The 20,550-nt window shown below is 40.1% G+C and overlaps 1 protein-coding gene across 2 annotated transcripts in view; it reads right to left on the bottom strand.

Moving 5' to 3' along the window:
• Positions 1-20,550, bottom strand: part of NUDCD1 (NudC domain containing 1) — a 93,666-nt gene that overhangs the window by 60,394 nt on the left and 12,722 nt on the right. Inside the window, exons 2-3 of one of the 2 annotated variants that reach the window (XM_027561308.1) lie at positions 18,983-19,137; positions 2,304-2,489 (exon numbers count right to left, since the gene is read on the bottom strand). In XM_027561308.1, coding sequence (XP_027417109.1) covers positions 2,304-2,489; positions 18,983-19,137 — 341 coding nt within the window. The remainder of the gene's footprint in view (positions 1-2,303; positions 2,490-18,982; positions 19,138-20,550) is intronic. The other variant, XM_027561309.1, reaches the window with a different exon arrangement.

The raw sequence follows: 20,550 nt of genomic DNA, 5'->3' as shown, positions 1-20,550 counted from the left end.
AAGATATAACCATTTGAATGCAGAGTTCCAAAGAATAGCAAGGAGAGATAAGAAAGCCTTCTTCAGTGATCAGTGCAAAAAAATAGAGGAAAACAATAGAATGGGAAAGACTAGAGATCTCTTCAAGAAAATTAGAGATACCAAGGGAACATTTCATGCAAAGATAGGCACAAAAAAGGACAGAAATGGTATGGACCTAACAGAAGCAGAAGATATTAAGAAGAGATGGCAAGAATACACAGAAGAAGTATACAAAAACGATCTTCATGACCCAGATAACCACGATGGTGTGATCACTCACCTAGAGCCAGACATCCTGGAATGTGAAGTCAAGTGGGCCTTAGGAAGCATCACTACGAACAAAGCTAGTGGAGGTGATGGAATTCCAGTTGAGCTATTTCAAATCCTAAAAGATGATGCTGTGAAAGTGCTGCACTCAATATGCCAGCAAATTTGGAAACCTCAGCAGTGGCCACAGGACTGGAAAAGGTCAGTTTTCATTCCAATCCCAAAGAAAGGCAGTGCCAAACAATGCTCAAACTACCACACAATTGCACTCATCTCACACGCTAGTAATGCTCAAAATTCTCCAAGCCAGGCTTTAGCAATATGTGAACCGTGAACTGTCAGATATTCAAGCTGGTTTTAGAAAAGGCAGAGGAACCAGAGATCAAATTGCCAACATCTGCTGGATCATTGAAAAAGCAAGAGAATACCAGAAAAACATCTACTTCTGGTTTATTGACTATGCCAAAGCCTTTGACTGTGTGGATCACAACAAACTGTGGAAAATTCAAGAGACGGGAATACCAGACCACATGACCTGCCTCCTGAGAAAGCTGTATGCAGGTCAAAATGCAACAGTTAGAACTGGACATGGAACAACAGACTGGTTCCAAATCAGGAAAGCAGTACGTCAAGGCTGTATATTGTCAGCCTGCTTATTTCACTTTTATGCATTATACATCACGAGAAATGCCAGGCTCTATGAAGCAGAAGCTGGAATCAAAATTGCCGGGAGAAATATCAATAACCACACATATGCAGATGACACCACCCTTATGGCAGAAAGTCAAGAAGAACTAAAGAGCCTCTTGATGAAAGTGAAAGGGGAGCGTGAAAAAGTTGGCGTAAAACTCAACGTTGAGAAAACTAAGATCATGGCAACTGGTCCCATCACTTCATGGCAAAAAGACGGGGAAACAATGGAAACAGTGAGAGACTTTACTTTTGGGGGCTTCAAAATCACTGCAGATGGTGACTGCAGCCATGAAATTAAAAGACGCTTGTTCCTTGGAAGAAAAGCTATGGCCAACCTAGACATCATAGTAAAAAGCAGAGACATTACTTTGCCAACAAAGGTCCGTCTGGTCAAAGCTATGGTTTTTCCAGTAGTCATGTATGGATGTGAGAGTTGGACTATAAAGAAAGCTGAGTGCCAAAGAATCGATGCTTTTGAACTGTGGTGTTGGAGAAGACTCCTGAGAGTCCCTTGGACTGCAAGGAGATCCAAGCAGTACATCCTAAAGGAAATCAGTCCCGAATATTCACTGGAAGGACTGATGCTGAAGCTAAAACTCCAATACTTTGGCCACCTGACACAAAGCACCGACTCCCTGAAAAGACCCTGATGCTGGGAAAGACTGAAGGCAGGAGGAGATGGGCACGACAGAGGATGAGATGGCTGGATGGCATCACTGACTCTTTGGACATGAGTTTGAGTAAGCTCCGGAGTTGGTAATGGACAGAGAAGCCTGGCGTGCTGCAGTCCGTGGGGTCGCAGTCAGACACGACTGAGAGACTGAACTGATGCTATGGTATATTTTTCTAAATAGGGAATATTCTGGTTAAGTTACTATTTGACTAGTTTAAACATATCAGACAGCCAAGTGGTGCAGTAGAAGCATGCTAGGCTCATAAATATATTTGAGAATAAAACATGAGGAAAGGAGAAAAGACATGACAATGTAATTCTCTGGCCAACTCTTTACAAAAAAGAAGGTAGCAAGGTCAATGCTTAAGGTACTGCTTTACACTTGAAAAGAACTCAATTGGTATTTGCTGAAAAACAAATGCAATTCTTGACAACTGCACTCACCCCAGATCAAAACAAGAATAGCTAATATATCAGTTTCATAAAAGGTAAACATTTTATTTAAAAGATATCCAAAACACTATATATTATAAAAATCAAGAGGTCACATGTAAACCATCCCTAAAAAGGTGTTATTTCAAAATCATTAAGATCTAATTTGCATATACTTTCCAGACTCAGCATTAAGTCTCAAGAAAAAAAAACTCACCTCCCATTTTTCAGAAACACTATTTCCACGTTCACCTGTTCCAATGAGATACAGTCTTCCAGTCCCATCTGACAAGGTAACCCAGGTAGAAGACGTGAAATGGATGGATGCACAAAGGCGATTGTCACATGCTGTCAAATCTGTAGGAAGTCGAAACACCTCTCGTGGTTTTCCTAAGGCAGTATCCTAAACAGAAGCCGAACATTATGAATGAATCCCTCCCTCTCCTTGACACAAACACACACAGAATAAAAACATCAGCAGTGCACTGGTTACTCTCCTCTTCCCCAAGTCCCCTGCTTGAGTATAAGCTATCCCACTGGCTGACACAGAAGTGACGGTAAGTGACTTCTTAGGTTAGGTCACACAAGACTGTGCATCTTGTATCTTGCTCTTTCTCTTCAACTGCACGTGACAGACCCATGTGAGGAGGCACTCAGGGCTCCTGACAACCACCAGCAGCCTGTGAGTGAAGTTCGGAAGTGTACCCTTCAGCTCTAGTCAGGCTTTCGGACCACTGCAGTTGTGGCTGACATCTTGGCTACATTCTCTTGAGAAATCTTGAGAGGGAACTACCTAGCTAAGCCATTCTGATTTCTCACCGAAACTGTGAGATGACAAATGTTGACTGTTTCAAGTTACTAAGTTCTGAAGTACTTTATTACACAGCAATTGATAACTAATGCAATGCAGTAATCTAGTCTTCATTCTTAAGTTTAAAATTAACGATCAGTATTTTTAACCAATTGGAAAACCACATCATGCTCTAAATTCCTACACAGACATCTCTGTGGTATGAAAATGCTATGTTATGCTATTAACAACTTGCATTTTTGTTAACATATTTTTTTTGTATATACATATATCCTTATAAATATAGTGTCTCATGCTTCATGCTCAGTCGTGTCCGACTCTCTGTGACCCCACGGGATTGTGGCCCTCCAGGCTCCTCTCTCCATGGGATTTTCTCAGGCAAGAATACTGGAGTAGCTTGCTATTTCCTCCTCCAAGTGATCTTCCCGACCCAGAGATCCAATCTGTGTCTCTTGCATATTTCCTGCATTGGCAGGTGGATTCTTTACTACTGAACCATCTGGAAGCCCGTAATATAAAGTAGTAAGATGGATTACATTATTAAAATGTTTTACAAGAAAATATATAAAAAAGGGCTACAACTCAGAAAATAAACTTCCCCTCATACACCGAACTGTATTCAATTCAATTTTTATTGTTGTTTTAGTTTTTAGTTAACAGGTTTACCTGCAGTACAGAAATAATCCTTGATTGATATAGTTCAGGGCTTGTCTGGTGGCTCAGTCGGTAAAGAATCTGCCTGCAATGTGGGAGACCTGTATTCAATCCCTGGGTTGGGAAGATCCCCTGGACAAAGGAAAGGCTACCCACTCCAGTATTCCAGCCTGGAGAATTCCATGGACTGTATAGTCCATAGGATCACAAAAAGTTGGACATGACTGAGCAACTTTCACTTTTCATGTATTTCATTCCCTGCTCCTAGAACTGCATAGATTAATATATATATACGTACACTAAACGCGGCAGCGGCTGCGACCGGCGCACTAAGCGCAGCCAAGAGGAGCTACCCCACGTCCGAGGTCAGGGGCAGAAGCCGGGAGGACCCCAAACCCGAAGGGTGGCAGCCAAGAGGAGTGACCCCACATCCGAGGTCGGGGCAGCGGCCGAGAGTGCCAGGCTGCAACGGCGCAGGAACGGCCAAGAAGAGCTACCCAAGTCCGAGGTCGGGGGCAGCGGCCGAGAGAAGCTACCCCGCGTCCGAGGTCAGGGGCGGCGGCTGAGAGGAGATACCCCGTGAAAGAGATCAGGGGCGGCGGCCGGAAGGAGCTGCCCCACGCCCCAGCGCCCGAGGCCAGGGGTGGCGGCCCGGAGGACCAACCCCACGTCCAAGGAGCAGTGGTTGCGCGGGCGCAGGAGGGCCTAGAGGAGCTATCCCACGTTGAAGGTCACGAAGGACAGCAGTGAGGAGATACCCCTTGTCCAAGGTAAGGAGCAGTGGCTGCGCTTTGCTGGAGCAGCCATGAAGAGATACCCCACGCCCAAGGTAAGAGAAACCCAAGTAAGATGGTAGTGTTGCAACAGGGCATCAGAGGGCAGACACACTGAAACCATACTCACAGAAAACTAGTCAATCTAATCACACTAGGACCACAGCCTTGTCTAACTCAATGAAACTAAGCCATGCCCGTGGGGCAACCCAAGATGGGCAGCTCATGGTGGAGAGAACTGACAGAATGTGGTCCACTGGAGAAGGGAATGGCAAGCCACTTCAGTATTCTTGCCTTGAGAACCCCATGAACTGTATGAAAAGGCAAAATGATAGGATACTGAAAGAGGAACTCCCCAGGTCAGTAGGTGCCCAATATGCTACTGGAGATCAGTGGAGAAATAACTCCAGAAAGAATGAAGGGATGGAGACAAAGCAAAAACAATACCCAGCTGTGGATGTGACTGGTGATAGAAGCAAGGTCCGATACTGTAAAGAGCAATATTGCATAAGAACCTGGAATGTCAGGTCCATGAATCAAGGCAAATTGGAAGTGGTCAAACAAGAGATGACAAGAGTGAATGTCAACATTCTAGGAATCAGTGAACTGAAATGGACTGGAATGGGTGAATTTAACTCAGATGACCATTATATCTACTACTGTGGGCAGGAATCCCTCAGAAGAAATGGAGTGGCCGTCATGGTCAACAAAAGTCTGAAATGCAGTACTTGGATGCAATCTCAAAAACGACAGAATGATCTCTGTTCGTTTCCAAGGCAAACCATTCAATATCACAGTAATCCAAGCCTATGCCCCAACCAGTAACACTGAAGAAGCTGAAGTTGAATGGTTCTATGAAGACCTACAAGACTTTTTAGAACACCCAAAAAAGATGTCCTTTTCATTATAGGGGACTGGAATGCAAAAGTAGATAGTCAAGAAACACCTGGAGTAACAAGCAAATTTGGCCTTGGAATACGGAATGAAGCAGGGCAAAGTCTAATAGAGTTTTGCCAAGAAAATGCACTGGTCATAGCAAACACCCTCTTCCAACAACACAAGAGAAGACTCTACACATGGACATCACCAGATGGTCAACACTGAAATCAGACTGATTGTATTCTTTGCAGCCAAAGATGGAGAAGCTCTATACAGTCAGCAAAAACAAGACCAGGAGCTGACTGTGGCTCAGATCATGAACTCCTTATTACCAAATCCAGACTTAAATAGAAGAAAGTAGGAAAAACCACTACACCATTCAGGTATGACCTACATCATATCCCTTATGATTATACAGTGGAAGTGAGAAATAGATTTAAGGGCCTAGATCTGATAGACAAAGTGCCTGATGAACTATGCAATGAGGTTCGTGACACTGTACAGGACACAGGGATCAAGACCATCCCCATGGAAAAGAAATGCAAAAGAGCAAAATGGCTGTCTGGGGAGGGCTTACAAATAGCTGTAAAAAGAAGAGAAGCAAAAAGCAAAGGAGAAGAGGAAAGATAAAAGCATCTGAATGCACAGTTCCAAAGAATAGCAAGAAGAGATAAGAAAGCCTTCCTCAGTGAACAATGCAAAGAAATAGAGGAAAACAAGAGAATGGGAAAGACTAGAGATCTCTTCAAGAAAATTAGAGATACCAAGGGGACATTTCATGCAAAGATGGGCTCGATAAAGGACAGAAATGGTATGGACATAACAGAAGCAGAAGATATTAAGAAGACATGGCAAGAATACACAGATCATCAGATCAGTCACTCAGTCGTGTCCGACTCTTTGCGACCCCATGAATCGCAGCATGCCAGGCCTCCCTGTCCATCACCAACTCCCGGAGTTCACTCAGACTCAAGTCCATCGAGTCAGTGATGCCACCCAGCCATTTCATCCTCTGTCGTCCCCTTCTCCTCCTGCCCCCAATCCCTCCCAGCATCAGAGTCTTTTCCAATGAGTCAACTCTTCGCATGAGGTGGCCAAAGACTGGAGTTTCAGCTTTAGCATCATTCCCTCCAAAGAAATCCCAGGGCTGATCTCCTTCAGAATGGACTGGTTGGATCTCCTTGCAGTCCAAGGGACTCTCAAGAGTCTTCTCCAACACCACAGTTCAAAAGCATCAATTCTTCAGTGCTCAGCCTTCTTCACAGTCCAACTCTCACATCCATACATGACCACTGGAAAAACCACAGCCTTGACTAGACGGACCTTTGTTGGCAAAGTACTGTCTTTGCTTTTGAATATGCTATCTAGGTTGGTCATAACTTTCCTTCCAAGGAGTAAGTGTCTTTTAATTTCATGGATGCAGTCACCATCTGCAGTGATTTTGGAGCCCAGAAAAATAAAGTCTGACACTGTTTCCACTGTTTCCCCATCTATTTCCCATGAAGTAGTGGGACTGGATGCCATGATCTTCGTTTTCTGAATGTTGAGCTTTAAGCTCCCAAAAGCTCCCAAAAGAAAACTGCCTTTCTTTGGGATTGGAAAGAATACACAGAAGAACTGTACAAAAAAGATCTTCACAACTCAGATAAGCACGATGGTGTGATCACTCACCTAGAGCCAGACATCCTGGAATGTGAAGTCAAGTGGGCCTTAGGAAGCATCACTACGAACAAAGCTAGTGGAGGTGATGGAATTCCAGTTGAGCTATTTCAAATCCTGAAAGATGATGCTGTTAAAGTGCTGCACTTAATATGCCAGCAAATTTAGAAAACTCAGCAGTGGCCACACGACTGGAAAAGGTCAGTTTTCATTCCAATCCCAAAGAAAGGCAATGCCAAAGAATGTTCAAACTACTGCACAATTGCACTCATCTCACATGCTAGTAAAGTAACGCTCAAAATTCTCCAAGCCAGGCTTCAGCAATATGTGAACCATGAACTTCCTGATGTTCAAGCTGGTTTTAAAAAAGGCAGAGGAACCAGAGATCAAATTGCCAATATCCGCTGGATCATGGAAAAAGCAAGAGAGTTCCAGAAAAACATCTATTTCTGCTTTATTTACTATGCCAAAGCCTTTGAATGTGTGGATCACAATAAACTGTGGAAAATTCTGAAAGAGATGGGAATACCAGACCACCTGACCTGCCTCTTGAGAAATCTGTATGCAGGTCAGGAAGCAACAGTTAGAACAGGACATGGAACAACAGACTGGTTCCAAATAGGAAAAGGAGTACATCAAGGCTGTATATTGTCACCCTGCTTATTTAACTTATATGCAGAGTACATCATAAGAAATGCTGGATTGGAAGAAACACAAGCTGGATTCAAGATTGCCGGGAGAAATATCAATAACCTCAGATATGCAGATGACACCACCCTTATGGCAGAAAGTGAAGAGGAACTCAAAAACCTCTTGATGAAAGTGAAAGTGGAGAGTGAAAAAGTTGGCTTAAAGCTCAACATTCAGAAAACGAAGATCATGGCATCTGGTCCCATCACTTTATGGGAAATAGATGGGGAAACAGTGGAAACAGTGTCAGACTTTATTTTTTTGGGCTCCAAAATCACTGCAGATGGTGACTGCAGCCATGAAATTAAAAGACGCTTACTCCTTGGAAGGAAAGTTATGACCAACCTAGACAGCATATTCAAAAGCAGAGACATTACTTTGCCAAAAAGGTCCGTCTAGTCAAGGCTATGGTTTTTCCAGTGGTCATGTATGGATGTGAGAGTTGGACTGTGAAGAAGGCTGAGCACTGAAGAATTGATGCTTTTGAACTGTGGTGTTGGAGAAGACTCTTGAGAGTCCCTTGGACTGCAAGGAGATCCAACCAGTCCATTCTGAAGGAGATCAGCCCTGGGATTTCTTTGGAGGGAATGATGCTGAAGCTGAAACTCCAGTCTTTGGCCACCTCATGCGAAGAGTTGACTCATTGGAAAAGACTCTGATGCTGGGAGGGATTGGGGGCAGGAGGAGAAGGGGACGACAGTGGATGAGATGGCTGGATGGCATCACTGACTCGATGGACGTGAGTCTGAGTGAACCCTGGGAGTTGGTGATGGACAGGGAGGCCTGGCGTGCTGCGATTCATGGGGTCACAAAGAGTTGGACACGACTGAGCAACTGAACTGACACTAAAAAAGATTTAATTAATTAAGCTATGTCCTTATTAGCCTCAAGTTCTTTCGTGACCCATTGTTTCTTTCTAAAGTATGCAATTTTTTTTTCTTTAAAAGGGCACCTTTCCTTCTTTTTGTAGTCATATTTTACTGATTTATATAATACTGCATTAAATAATGAAAATGCATCAACAAACACAGTTGACAAGTTTTTAGAATGAGAAAATCTGATTATTACTGATGTAAAACTCAGCTAGCAGAAACAGAATTATAACAGTAGAGACCTGAGCAGCCTATAAGCAATACATATCAAGCTTACCATGGTCTTCAGTCAGTATGTTATTAAAAGAGAACAGAGACTATCAGTCAATCCAGTCAGTTAAGTGAAAGAAGAGAAATTTTACTGCAAGATAATGCCTGTGTAGGCATTTAGAACATGAGGTTGAATTTCCCATTATTGTGAAAGAAATGGACTAGTCAACAAATAATAGTGGAACATTAGGGAATTTTAGGGAAAAAAAAACATACAAAACATTCTTTATTCCAGATATATCAATAATCTCAATGTTTTAATAGAAAAGTAAAGTAACTTTGTTAGAAGATTGTTTTAATAATCTCAGGGTGGAGAAAGCCTTCTTATGAGTAAATAAAAGACATACAGGAGGTAAGAAGACAAATAGTTGCCACAAATATAACACAGTACTGCTGCTGCTGCTAAGTCACTTCAGTCGTGTCGGACTCTGTGCGACCCCACAGACGGTAGCCCATCAGGCTCCGCCATCCCTGGGATTCTCCAGGCAAGAACACTGGAGTGGGTTGCCATTTCCTTCTCCAATGCATGAAAGGGAAAAGTGAAAGTAAAGTCGCTCAGTCGTGTCTGACTCTTTGCGACCCCATGGACTGCAGCCCACCAGGCTCCTCTGTCCATGGGATTTTCCAGGCAAGAGTACTGGAGTGGGTGGCCATTGCCTTCTCCAACACAGTACTAATAACATACAAAATACCTTTACAACTCAACAAGAATGACAAGGTTATCATTTTTTTTCATAGTAAAAAAATATGAACAGGAAAACTATGGTTTAAAAAAAAAAAGGCCAAAATATTCAAACTCACTAGTAAAAAAAAAATATGATTAAAATAATGATACCTCCATTAGCCACGGGGAAAAAAAAAATCTTAGACCGTTAATGTCTGTTCTTGGCTAAGGTGCCCTGTTGGCAGGAACAGAAGTATAGGACTTTCGCACTGATTATAAATCACGTTTTATGATGTGTTATAGACCCTTTAGTGGGCCTCCCAGGTGGCTCAGCAGTGAAGAATCTGCCTGCCCATGGAGGAGACGTGGGTTGGGAAGATCTACCTATCCCTGGGCTGGGAAGATCTCCAGAGAAGAGACTGGCTACCCACTCCAGTATTCTTGCCTGGAGAATCCCATAGACAGAGGAGCCTGGCAGGCTACAGTCCATGGGGTTGCAAATGAGTCGGACATGACTTAGTGACTACACACAACAAATACAATTCCACTTCTAGAATACTTGCACGTGTACAGTAAGATCCACATAACAAGAATGTTTATTTTAATGATGCAAATGACAAAATGTGCTAATAAAAACTAAGATACAATCTAGTCGTTTATCAATCGTGAGGAAGAGAATAGCAGCACCCGACAGCCCAATGCTAGGCTGGTAGTATCAGCGAGGACTTGGCTTTGCTATGAGCTAGTGACACTAACAGCCATATTCTCCTGATAAACAAACAATTTCACAGAACATCAACATCAGACAAGGACACTGTGTGACCTCTGTCATTATGACCAAACAAGAGAAAAATAGCATCACGCCATAATGGTAACTTAATACATATAAAATATGAATGTTCTCAAAGCCACAAATAGGATCCTAATCCATGCCAATATTACTTATCACAGCTTAAGCCTTGGTCCAGTCTTCCCTCCTTTTGGACAATACTAAGAAATCCATCATGGAATTATCCAGTTTCCTAACAGTAGCCAACCCAGAGCAAAGCCCCAGTTTCTAAAATCCTCTCCCCAAACCATCTAATACAAGCCTAATCCTACAATGTCCTTTCTACCATCCTCTTACTGAGACATCCTGTGGTTCCCCGTTATACACATCCCTCCTCTGCTTCACAAATAAATCCAATGTGCTCAAATATAAACGTGTACCTGGCATCTCTGTCTGGAGAGCACAGGCAGATGAATGGTTAACTGGCATAACTATCCTTTGGAATACCAAATAACTTAGTTATACTAAAGTAGATTTAATTCTTTAAATATTTTTTAATGTGGACCATTTTTAAAGTCTTTGTTGAATTTGTTATACTATTGCTTCTGTTTTATGTTTTTTGTCTGTGAGGCATGTGGGATCTTGGCTCCCTGACGAGGGATTGAAAACCTGCACCCGCTTCACTGGAAGGCAGAGTCTTAACTACCAGACCACCAAGTCCCCTGAAGTAGATTTATAACACATTAAAAAGATCTCCAAGATAATGACTGAAAAAAAAAATGCAGATGCAGAAAACATATAAATCCATATATGTTGGAACAAACAGTGTGATATGACAGCACAGAGTAAGCTACAGACAGACTGGGCTATTCCAGTGTTTACCATTAGAAGAAAATGAGACCTGGTGGTAAAGGAGACTGGTGGTCAAGGGGAAATTTCCATTACTGCTTCAATACATTGCTTGACTTTTTTTAAAAACACTGAATAATTTACATGTGATATACATAATTAAAAGATATGAATAAGTTAAAATAAAGTGCAACTTTTTCCTCAAAACAGTTGTTTCAAAGCAAAGTTTCTAGTGGTCTCCCCCACTACATGCCCTTCACAACATCTAAGCTAGGGAACCATTGTTAGGAAGCGATTATTCTTCATTTCATAATCCATCCTAAAGATGGCTTTAAGCCATTTTCTTTTAAATACAAGGCTTCATATAACTGAGACTGCTAGGCAACTGATTATCGTATGTGAATGTCAAAGTCACTCAGTCGTGTCCAACTCTCTGCAACCCCACGGACTATGATTACCAGATAAATGAGTGCAACATCCAATAGAATGATTAAGATATTCAAGTATATAAATGTGAAGCCAAAAATAATTGAATTAAAAATGCAAAAGAAAACACACAGTTATCTTGAAGCTAAATGATCGTTTATGTGAAAGAACCTAAAATGTTCCTGATTTTTGAAACCTAGTTTTCAGAATACATTTTAATTTTAAATGGACTGTAGGCAACAAAATATTTTCTTCTGCATTAATAAATCAAATTAGAGTACTAAATTATTTCTGAATATCCTCCATTAACAGTTTTACAGTGTCTTAATAATAAAGCTTTATGTAATTAGCATCTATAATGTCCTGGTCCCAACCAATCATTTTCTTCTTCTAGTCAAAAAAAAGTTAACATTACTATATTTAAAGCTGTTGACAATCATTCTGAGATAACATTACACAGCTGAATTGTGAAAGAATTAAAATTTCAATGATAAATGAAGTACTTCTTGAATGATAATAATGTACAGTATTGTATTAAATAAGTGCTTTGACTTTTGCCATCTCATTTAATTATTTCCAAATCTTATGAAGTTGAAATTATCCCACTTGAAAAAGATAAAAAGCCCTGCTCAAAAAAATTAAATAATTTGCCTATAACTCCACTGCTAGAAATGGCAGGGCCAATATTCAAATCTTGGTTGACTGCACTCCAAAAATTGGTCTTTCCTATATTCCACACTTCCTGTGGAGAAGAAATCAATTCTCAAGTTTTTCTAAACAAATGATACGTCAGAAGTGAATGCAATTTATAAAGTAACACCTCCCCCCACAAAAAAAAACCCTCTACTATGAACGAAACTTCTATATTCAGTTTTTCTTTTAGGCTAATACATTATACAGTATTTTAATTAGATTCCTGAGTCAATAAAACATATTACAAAAATATCACTGTCCACATATTGTGTACAAATGACACTCTAAAAAACGGCAAATTAGTACTAATACATGAACTACATATTTATAAAAACATCTTAAAACAGTTGCAGATCTTAATTACAGCTACAAGAAGACAAGCTCTGAACTAACAGAGCTTTTTTCTAATACATGTACATTTACAGAAAACACTACTGAAGTTAAAAAAAAAAAAAAGTCCAACTAAACAAAGATGCCATTTACTATTAGACACTGATATTTAAAAACTTGCCCTTTTAAAAGGGAGTGATCTTTTTCTGGAGAAAGACTTTTATCACTAATAACTATTTGGAAGGAAAAAAAGTCTTCCTATATCCTTCATCTTTCCCCCACTTTTTAGCTAGAATTTCAAGGAAAGGTGTTTTAAATTAATTGTAATTTGATTAAGTAATGTCTTTATGTACCACAAAGCTTTCAATAATGTATTAAGCACACACAGTTCCAAGAACTCCACCTCTCATTTTTTTTTAACCAGATAAATCACCGGCTCCCTGCTAGTAAACTCAATTGTAGAACATAAGCTGGACTCAGGTCTAGATAAAAATATACTGGTAAATAACTGAGCTGGACTAGCAAGCAGCTGTAACCAGTAACTCCGAGACACAGCCTCACAAGTGCATGCTTCAGATGGAACCAGTAACTCTCCTCTGGATCTTTACATGCAATTTAAAGAGGCATCACAAGATGATGTTCTTTATTAGCAAAAACATGAGTTTTTCAGATAAAAGACATTAGGACAGAATTAATCCCCTAAATATTAAGAAACAGAACACAGTACTTTAAAATAAGCCCTGATATGATAAAATGACAATATAATAAAGAATCAAATTTTAAACACTGTTCTTTTTTTTTTTTTGCTTTTCTAAGGAACTGGAATTTTTCTACTTCCTAAGTGAACTTCCTTTCAACTGACATTTTTCTGAAATTAAGGACTGTAAACCACAAGTTGGCTCAGTGGCTTGTGGCTGAGATTCCCAGGTGGCTCAGTGGTAAAGAATCCGCCTGCCAATGCAGGAGACGCAGGAGAAGCAGGTTCGATCCTCAGGTTGGGAAGATCCCCTGGAGAAGGAAATGGCAACCCACTCCAGTATTCTTGCCTGGAGAATCCATGGACAGAGGAGCCTGGCAGGCTGGAGTTTGACACGACTGTGCGACTGAACACATACACCTCACAAATTAAGCTGATTCGGACCTTATCAATACAATACCTCTATAAACCTGTGTTGCCCTGCTGCCACCTGGTGGCTCCTGACAAAATCTAAAGGTTAAACAACTTGTGGATTTCCTTTCTTAGGCCCTACAGCCTTCATTCACTGTGACCACAATAATGTTTAGCCCAAATTAACAAGGATGGTCATTTTTGTAAATCAGCCGCAAATAAAAACCTCCTTGAGATTTGTGCATGTGTGCCTTTGACTAAAAAAAAAAAAAATTGGACAATAAAAGTTATGTAAGAACTGTTTCGCTTAAAAAAAAAAAAGCCAATGTATAACCACAGCAGCCAATACTTCCACCTGCTCCCAATATAATTCAAAGAGCAAGCTGATTTCCTTTGTTGCTGATCAAAAAAATATTAGTGCGGTATTCTGTACCACTGGTGCTGCTGCTGTTGCTAAGTCGCTTCAGTCGTGTCCGACTCTGTGCGACCCCATAGACGGCAGCCCACCAGGCTCCCCTGTCCCTGGGATTCTCCAGGCAAGAACACTGGAATGGGTTGCCATTTCCTTCTCCAATGCATGAAAGTGAAAAGTGAAAGTGAAGTCGCTCAGCCTGACCATGCATAGTAGTAAACTATTTCCTCCTCCGTACTATTTCTACATCTTATCCTCACTTCCATGGTAACAGGTAGCAGTAATTCAATAAATGTTTGTTGAAGAGAAACAAATATTTCTTATTCAGTAATACTATCTCAACAAACGAGACTCACACTTTTACCTGAAGAAGAAATAATAGATAATATCAAAAGTGTAAAGCCAGCAAGCTTTAAGGAACTGTTATCCATTTTATAAACATACTGATTAAGCCTTCTGTTGGCTGCTAGGATTATAAAAATATGACACACAGCCTAGATCAAGGGTTGGCAAGTTATACCCCGTAAGCCTAAAAATTAGCCTGTTGTCTTTGTAAATAAAGTTTTATTGGAATGCAGCCACACTCACTGTTTACATATTGTGAATTGCCATTTTCACAACTACTATAGCAAGACTGAGCAGCTGTGACTTAAGACAGTCTGGTCCATAAACCCTGCAACATTTACTATCTAGCCCTATGCAGAAAAACTCACAGTCCATGCAGATCTGAGACTAATGGTTTGAATATCCTGGAGGAGGAAATAGAGGACCTCAGGTAAGCTTCCTAGATGAAACAGTTAGCTGAAACTTAAGTGAAGACTGTGAGGCAGCCCGAGACAGAAATCAGAGAGAAGGTAAAGAAAGGGCTGGAGGCAGAGGGATACAGGGCAGGTTTTAGTTACATGGTACTGTTAGAATGCAGTGTACAAAGTGGTGAAAGACAAAGCTGGAGAAAAGGGCATAATAGGCTACAGTTGCCAAGGTGAAGAGTTTGTATTTTTTAAACAAATATATCACTTTATGCTTATACTGGCCAGAAAAATAAAAATCAAACACATACACACAAATCCACCTCTGGAAGAATATATCAAGAAACTAGTAAAAAAGAAATAATAGAGGGAAAGGACAGATAAAACTGGGGTCAGAAAGACTTTACTAAATATCTTTTTAAATTTGTTTTTTAAATCACATGAATGCATTACCTATTCTAAAATTACATGTTAAAAAGTGTGTTCCTTGCCATAAAGGAAATATTTAAGGACTTTAAATGAGAGGTGTTAAGAGCAAACAAATTAGATTCTGTAGATGAAATATAGAGGAAAGCTGGAAAGAGCAAAGAGCAGTCAGGAAACTATTAACAGACCACTGATTACTTAAAGCAAGCACATTAACAATGTATTATGAAGTTTACAACATATTAAGAAGCAAAAAGTATGACAATAGCTCAAAGGATGGAAAAGGAAGTAAAGGAGTTATATTACTGTAGGGTTTTACATTGTTTTTTAACTGGAATAACATTAATTAAAAGAAAACTAGGATAAGTTAAGGATGAGTACTACAATGTCTACACTAACAATTAAAAATACCACAAGGAAACCTTTTGTGCACCAGGACCCAGGAGAAAAGAGCAGTGACCCCACAAGAGACTGAGCCAGACTTGCCCGAGTCTCTGGCAGAGGCGTGGGTCAATAGTGGCCTGCCGCGGGGTCAGGGGCACTGACTCACCTAGGAGTTGACTCCAACAGTCCTGAGTGTGACAGCATAAGTCTTTTTGAAGGAGGTTCCCATTGCTGCCATTACCCCTACCATAGTTTGGCCTCAGGCCAAACTACAGGGAGGGAACACAGCCCCACCCATCAGCAGAAAATTGGATTAAAGATTTACTGAGCAAGGCCTTTCATGACTCAGATAACTATGATGGTGTGATCACTCACCTAGAGCCAGACATCCTGGAATGTGAAGTCAAGTGGGCCTTAGAAAGCATCACTAAGAACAAAGCTACTGGAGGTGATGGAATTCCAACTGAGCTATTTCAAATCCTGAAAGATGATGCTGTGAAAGTGTTACACTCAATATGCCAGCAAATTTGGAAAACTCAGCAGTGGCCACATGACTGGAAAAGGTCAGTTTTCATTCCAATCCCAAAGAAAGGCAATGCCAAAGAATGCTCAAACTACCACACAATTGCACTCATCTCACACGCTAGTAAAGTAATGCTCAAAATTGCCCAAGCCAGGCTTCAGCAATATGTGAATCATGAACTTCCAGATGTTCAAGCTGGATTTAGAAAAGGCAGAGGAACCAGAGATCAAATTGCCAACATCCAATGGATTATTGAAAAACCAAGAGAGTTCCAGAAATATATCTACTTCTACTTTATTAACTACGCCAACCCCTTTGACTGTGTGGACCACAACAAACCACCTGACCTGCCTCCTGAGAAACCTGTATGCAGGCAAGAAGCAACAGTTAGAACTGTACATGGAACAACAGACTGGTTCCAAATCAGCAAAGGAGTACGTCAAGGCTGTATATTGTCACCCTGCTTATTCAACTTATATGCAGAGTACATCATGAGAAACGCTGGACTGGAAGAAGCATAAGCTGGAATCAAGATTGCTGGGAGAAGTATCAATAACCTCAGATATTCAGATGAGACCACCCTTATGGCAGAAAGTGAAGAGGAACTAAAAAGCCTCTTGATGAAAGTGAAAGAGGAGAGTGAAAAAGTTGGCTTAAAGCTCAACATTCAGAAAACGAAGATCATGGCATCTGGTCCCATCACTTCATGGGAAATAGATGGGGAAACAGTGGAAACAGTGTCAGACTTTATTTTTTTGGGCTCCAAAATCACTGCAGATGGTGACTGCAGCCATGAAATTAAAAGATGCTTACTCCTTGGAAGGAATGTTATGACCAACCTAGATAGCATATTGAAAAGCAGAGATATTACTTTGCCAACAAAGGTCTGTCTTGTCAAGGCTATGGTTTTTCCTGTGGTCATGTATGGATGTGAGAGTTGGACTGTGAAGAAAGCTGAGTGCTGAAGAATTGATGCTTTTGAACTAGAGAAGACTCTTGAGAGTCCCTTGGACTGCAAGGAGATCCAACCAGTCCATTCTGAAGGAGATCAGCCCTGGGATTTCTTTGGAAGGAATGATGCTAAAGCTGAAACTCCAGTACTTTGGCCACCTCAGGCGAAGAGTTGACTCACTGGAAAAGACTCTGATGCTGGGAGGGATTGGGGGCAGGAGGAGAAGGGGACAACAGAGGATGAGACGGCTGGATGGCATCACTGACTCGATGGACATGAGTTTAGTGAAGTCCGGGAGTTGGTGATGGACAGGGAGGCCTGGCATGCTGCATTTCATGAGGTCGCAAAGAGTCGGACACAACTGAGCGACTGAACTGAATAACTAATTAGAGAATATATAACTCCATTGCTAACAGTAGCATGGGGGTTCTCTTTCTGGCCCCTCCTCATGCCTATGTCAGAAGCTTTCTCTATGTCTTTTATACTTTAATAAAAGTTTATTACACAAAGCTCTGAGTGATCAAGCCTCGTCTCTGGCCCTGGATTGAATTCTTCTCCTCCGGAGGCCAAGAATCCCGGAGTCTTTTCATGGTTCAACAACAACCTTTTATAGGGCCACCCAGGACGGACGGGTCACGGGGGAGAGTTCTGACAAAACATGGTCCACTGGAGAAGGCAATGGCAAACCACTTCAGTGTTCTTGTCTGAGAACCTCACGAACAGTATGAGAAGGCAAAAGGACATGAAACTGAAAGATGGACTCTCCACGTTGGTAGGTGCCCAATATGCTACTGCAGAAGAGTGGAGAAATAGCTCCGAAAGAATGAAGAGGCTGGGTCAAAGCGGAAACAACGCCCAGTTGTGGATGTGTCTGGTGGTGAAAGTAAAGTCTGATGCTATAAAGAACAATACTGCATAGGAATCCGGAATGTTACGTCCATGAATCAAGGTAAATCAGAAGTGATCAAACAGGAGATGGCAAGAGTGAACATCCACATTTTAGGAATCATTGAATTCAAATGGACCAGAATGGGTGAATTTAATTCAATGACCATTATATCTACTACTGTGGGCCAGAATCCTTTAGAAGAAATGGAGTAATCCTCATAGTCAATAACACAAGCAGGTTTAAATAAGAAGCCAAAAGAGAAAATTAAGTGGAATTTTAATTAAAAAAATTTTTTTTAGAAAAAGAGGGACATTTTTAAAGAGGGACACAAAGGAACAAAAAAACTGATGGTTCAAAACAAGAAAAATTAACAAAATGGTAACATAACATTACCCAACCCATTACCAACCCATTATGGTTGGTAAACCCAACCGTAACAGTAATTAAATATAAATGAATTAAGCCAATTAAAGGACACAGATTGTCATTCTGGATTAAAAAACAAGACCTAACTACATGCTCTTTACAAGGGCCATTTTAAAAATACTAACACTTACAAACTCAAAGAAAAAGAACAGAAAAAGACAAATACTAATTAAACAAACAAAAAGCCAGGACAGCTATATTAAATATCAGAAGATTTCAAGACAGAAATTATTCCCAAAGCCCAGAGATAAACAGGGATATTTTATAACGCTAAAAGGACTGATCCACAGCAGACAAAACAATCCTAAGAGATCTATTCCCAATTAACATACTTAAAAATACACTAAGCAAATGTTAACCAAAAGGGAACCACAGATAAATCCACTGTCATAGTCAGGGCTAACAACTCACATAGAAAAAGCAGACATGAACAGTTACATCAATATTGAGATATAAAATACATTAAGTAATTGCCTATTGGTAAGAGTAGAGGAGAATAAGTTAAAGTAACAGGAATGAAGGGAAAAATTAAAGTTGAATTAAAGAAAATGAAGCCTTATACAAACTGATGATACGACTCCATATATTAAAGGTATGGGTACCTCAATTCTGTGGCCATCAGATGAAAAGTGAAAATTAAGGATCAAATTTATTGGAAAAATTCTAATATTATAGATCTTTTTCTTACCAGCATCACTGTTAAATTCATAATTCTTCCAAGGTTATCAATGTAGTAGACACTGTCTTGATACCATGGATCACAGTGTAGGTAATTATACATTCCAAAAGCATGCATGTGTTCCAGTGTATATTGATCATCTCGAAGTTTTACTTCTGCCACAGCTGAAATATAAGAAAAATAAACATAAACACGAAGAGCTTTCCTCAGATTGTTCTTTTCTGCAGAATGCCAATAAAGTTAAAAAAAAAAAAAAAAAACAGAACACTAATTACCAAGGCCTTTGGGACAATTTACTTGTATTATTCATTCAAAAACAATTTCTGGGCACCAACTAGGCACTGTGTGCAAAGGGTAAACGGTGAATCAAACTGACGAGGCCGTTCGCTTACAGAAGTTATAGTATAGTGCTGCGGGAGATAGAGCTTTTCACACTCTTTTCTTTCAGGTACCTCTTCCTTATAATTACGAATATAAAGAACAGAGAAATTCTAAAATTGAAAGATTCCCTGTCTTCTGGGCAAATATTAAGTAAACTACATTATAAAGTGTTTTTGTACTTTTAAAAATCCTTTCCTGTCTATTAACTCATTCACTTTTACTACATGTTAAGAAAAAAAGAGAATGTTTTTATTATCTCATTATATAACGATGGAAACAAAGTGTAAATGGTGACTACTAATGTTATACCACATCTTTCCCAAGAGTACAGAACAAAACAGTATCATATCTGGAACAGAAACAAGGTTTCCTACTCAAACAACAGTGCTTCTTTTCCACTAGGGCATTAGAGACTTCCATAATTTACTTTTTTCAAGCTTTATTGAGATATAATTGATATACAGCACTGTATAAGTTTAAGGTGTACAACATAATGATATATGTATGTATTGAGAAATGATTACCAAATAAGTTTAACACATACATCCATCAACTCACATAGTTACAACTGTTCTTATTATAAGAACTTATAAGATCTACTTTCTTAGCTGCTTCAACAATTTTAAATCTGCCTCCCACTCCTCCTTCTCATCTATGTAGATAGAAACCCTTATAGTTCAGGGCTGCTCATGACCTAGAATTAATTTCTGTTCCAAAAGGAAATACATAAGTAGACTATGCTTAGCCAGTACTTTACTTAATTATGAAACTCACCTTACTATATTCTGATTGCAAGTATTTTCGTCTTTTTTCCCCAAATGCTCACCTGTCCCTACTTTTAATACCTGTCTTGAGTACTGGCTGACTTACATTTATTCATTCATTTATTCAGCAAATATTTTAATAGGCATAAAATCACAGAATCTATTTTCTTAACACTTGTGATCCAGTGGGGAAATGGACATTAGGCAAATAAATAAATACATTATATATAAATGTAAGTGAAGTGAAGTGAAAGTCGCTCAGTCATGTTTGACTCTTTTCGACCCCATGGACTATACAGTCCATGCAATTCTCCAGACCAGAATACTGGAGTGGGTAGCCGTTACCTTCTCCAAGAGATCTTCCCAACCCAGGGATCAAACCCAGGTCTCCCGCATAGCAGGTGGATTCTTTACCAGCTGAGTCACAAGGGA

The sequence above is a fragment of the Bos indicus x Bos taurus genome, chromosome 14 (genome assembly GCF_003369695.1).
Source record: "Bos indicus x Bos taurus breed Angus x Brahman F1 hybrid chromosome 14, Bos_hybrid_MaternalHap_v2.0, whole genome shotgun sequence".
Taxonomy (NCBI): Eukaryota; Metazoa; Chordata; class Mammalia; order Artiodactyla; family Bovidae; genus Bos; species Bos indicus x Bos taurus.
The sequence above is the reverse complement of the archived record's forward strand: the minus strand, read 5'-3'. Positions and strand labels throughout refer to the sequence as shown.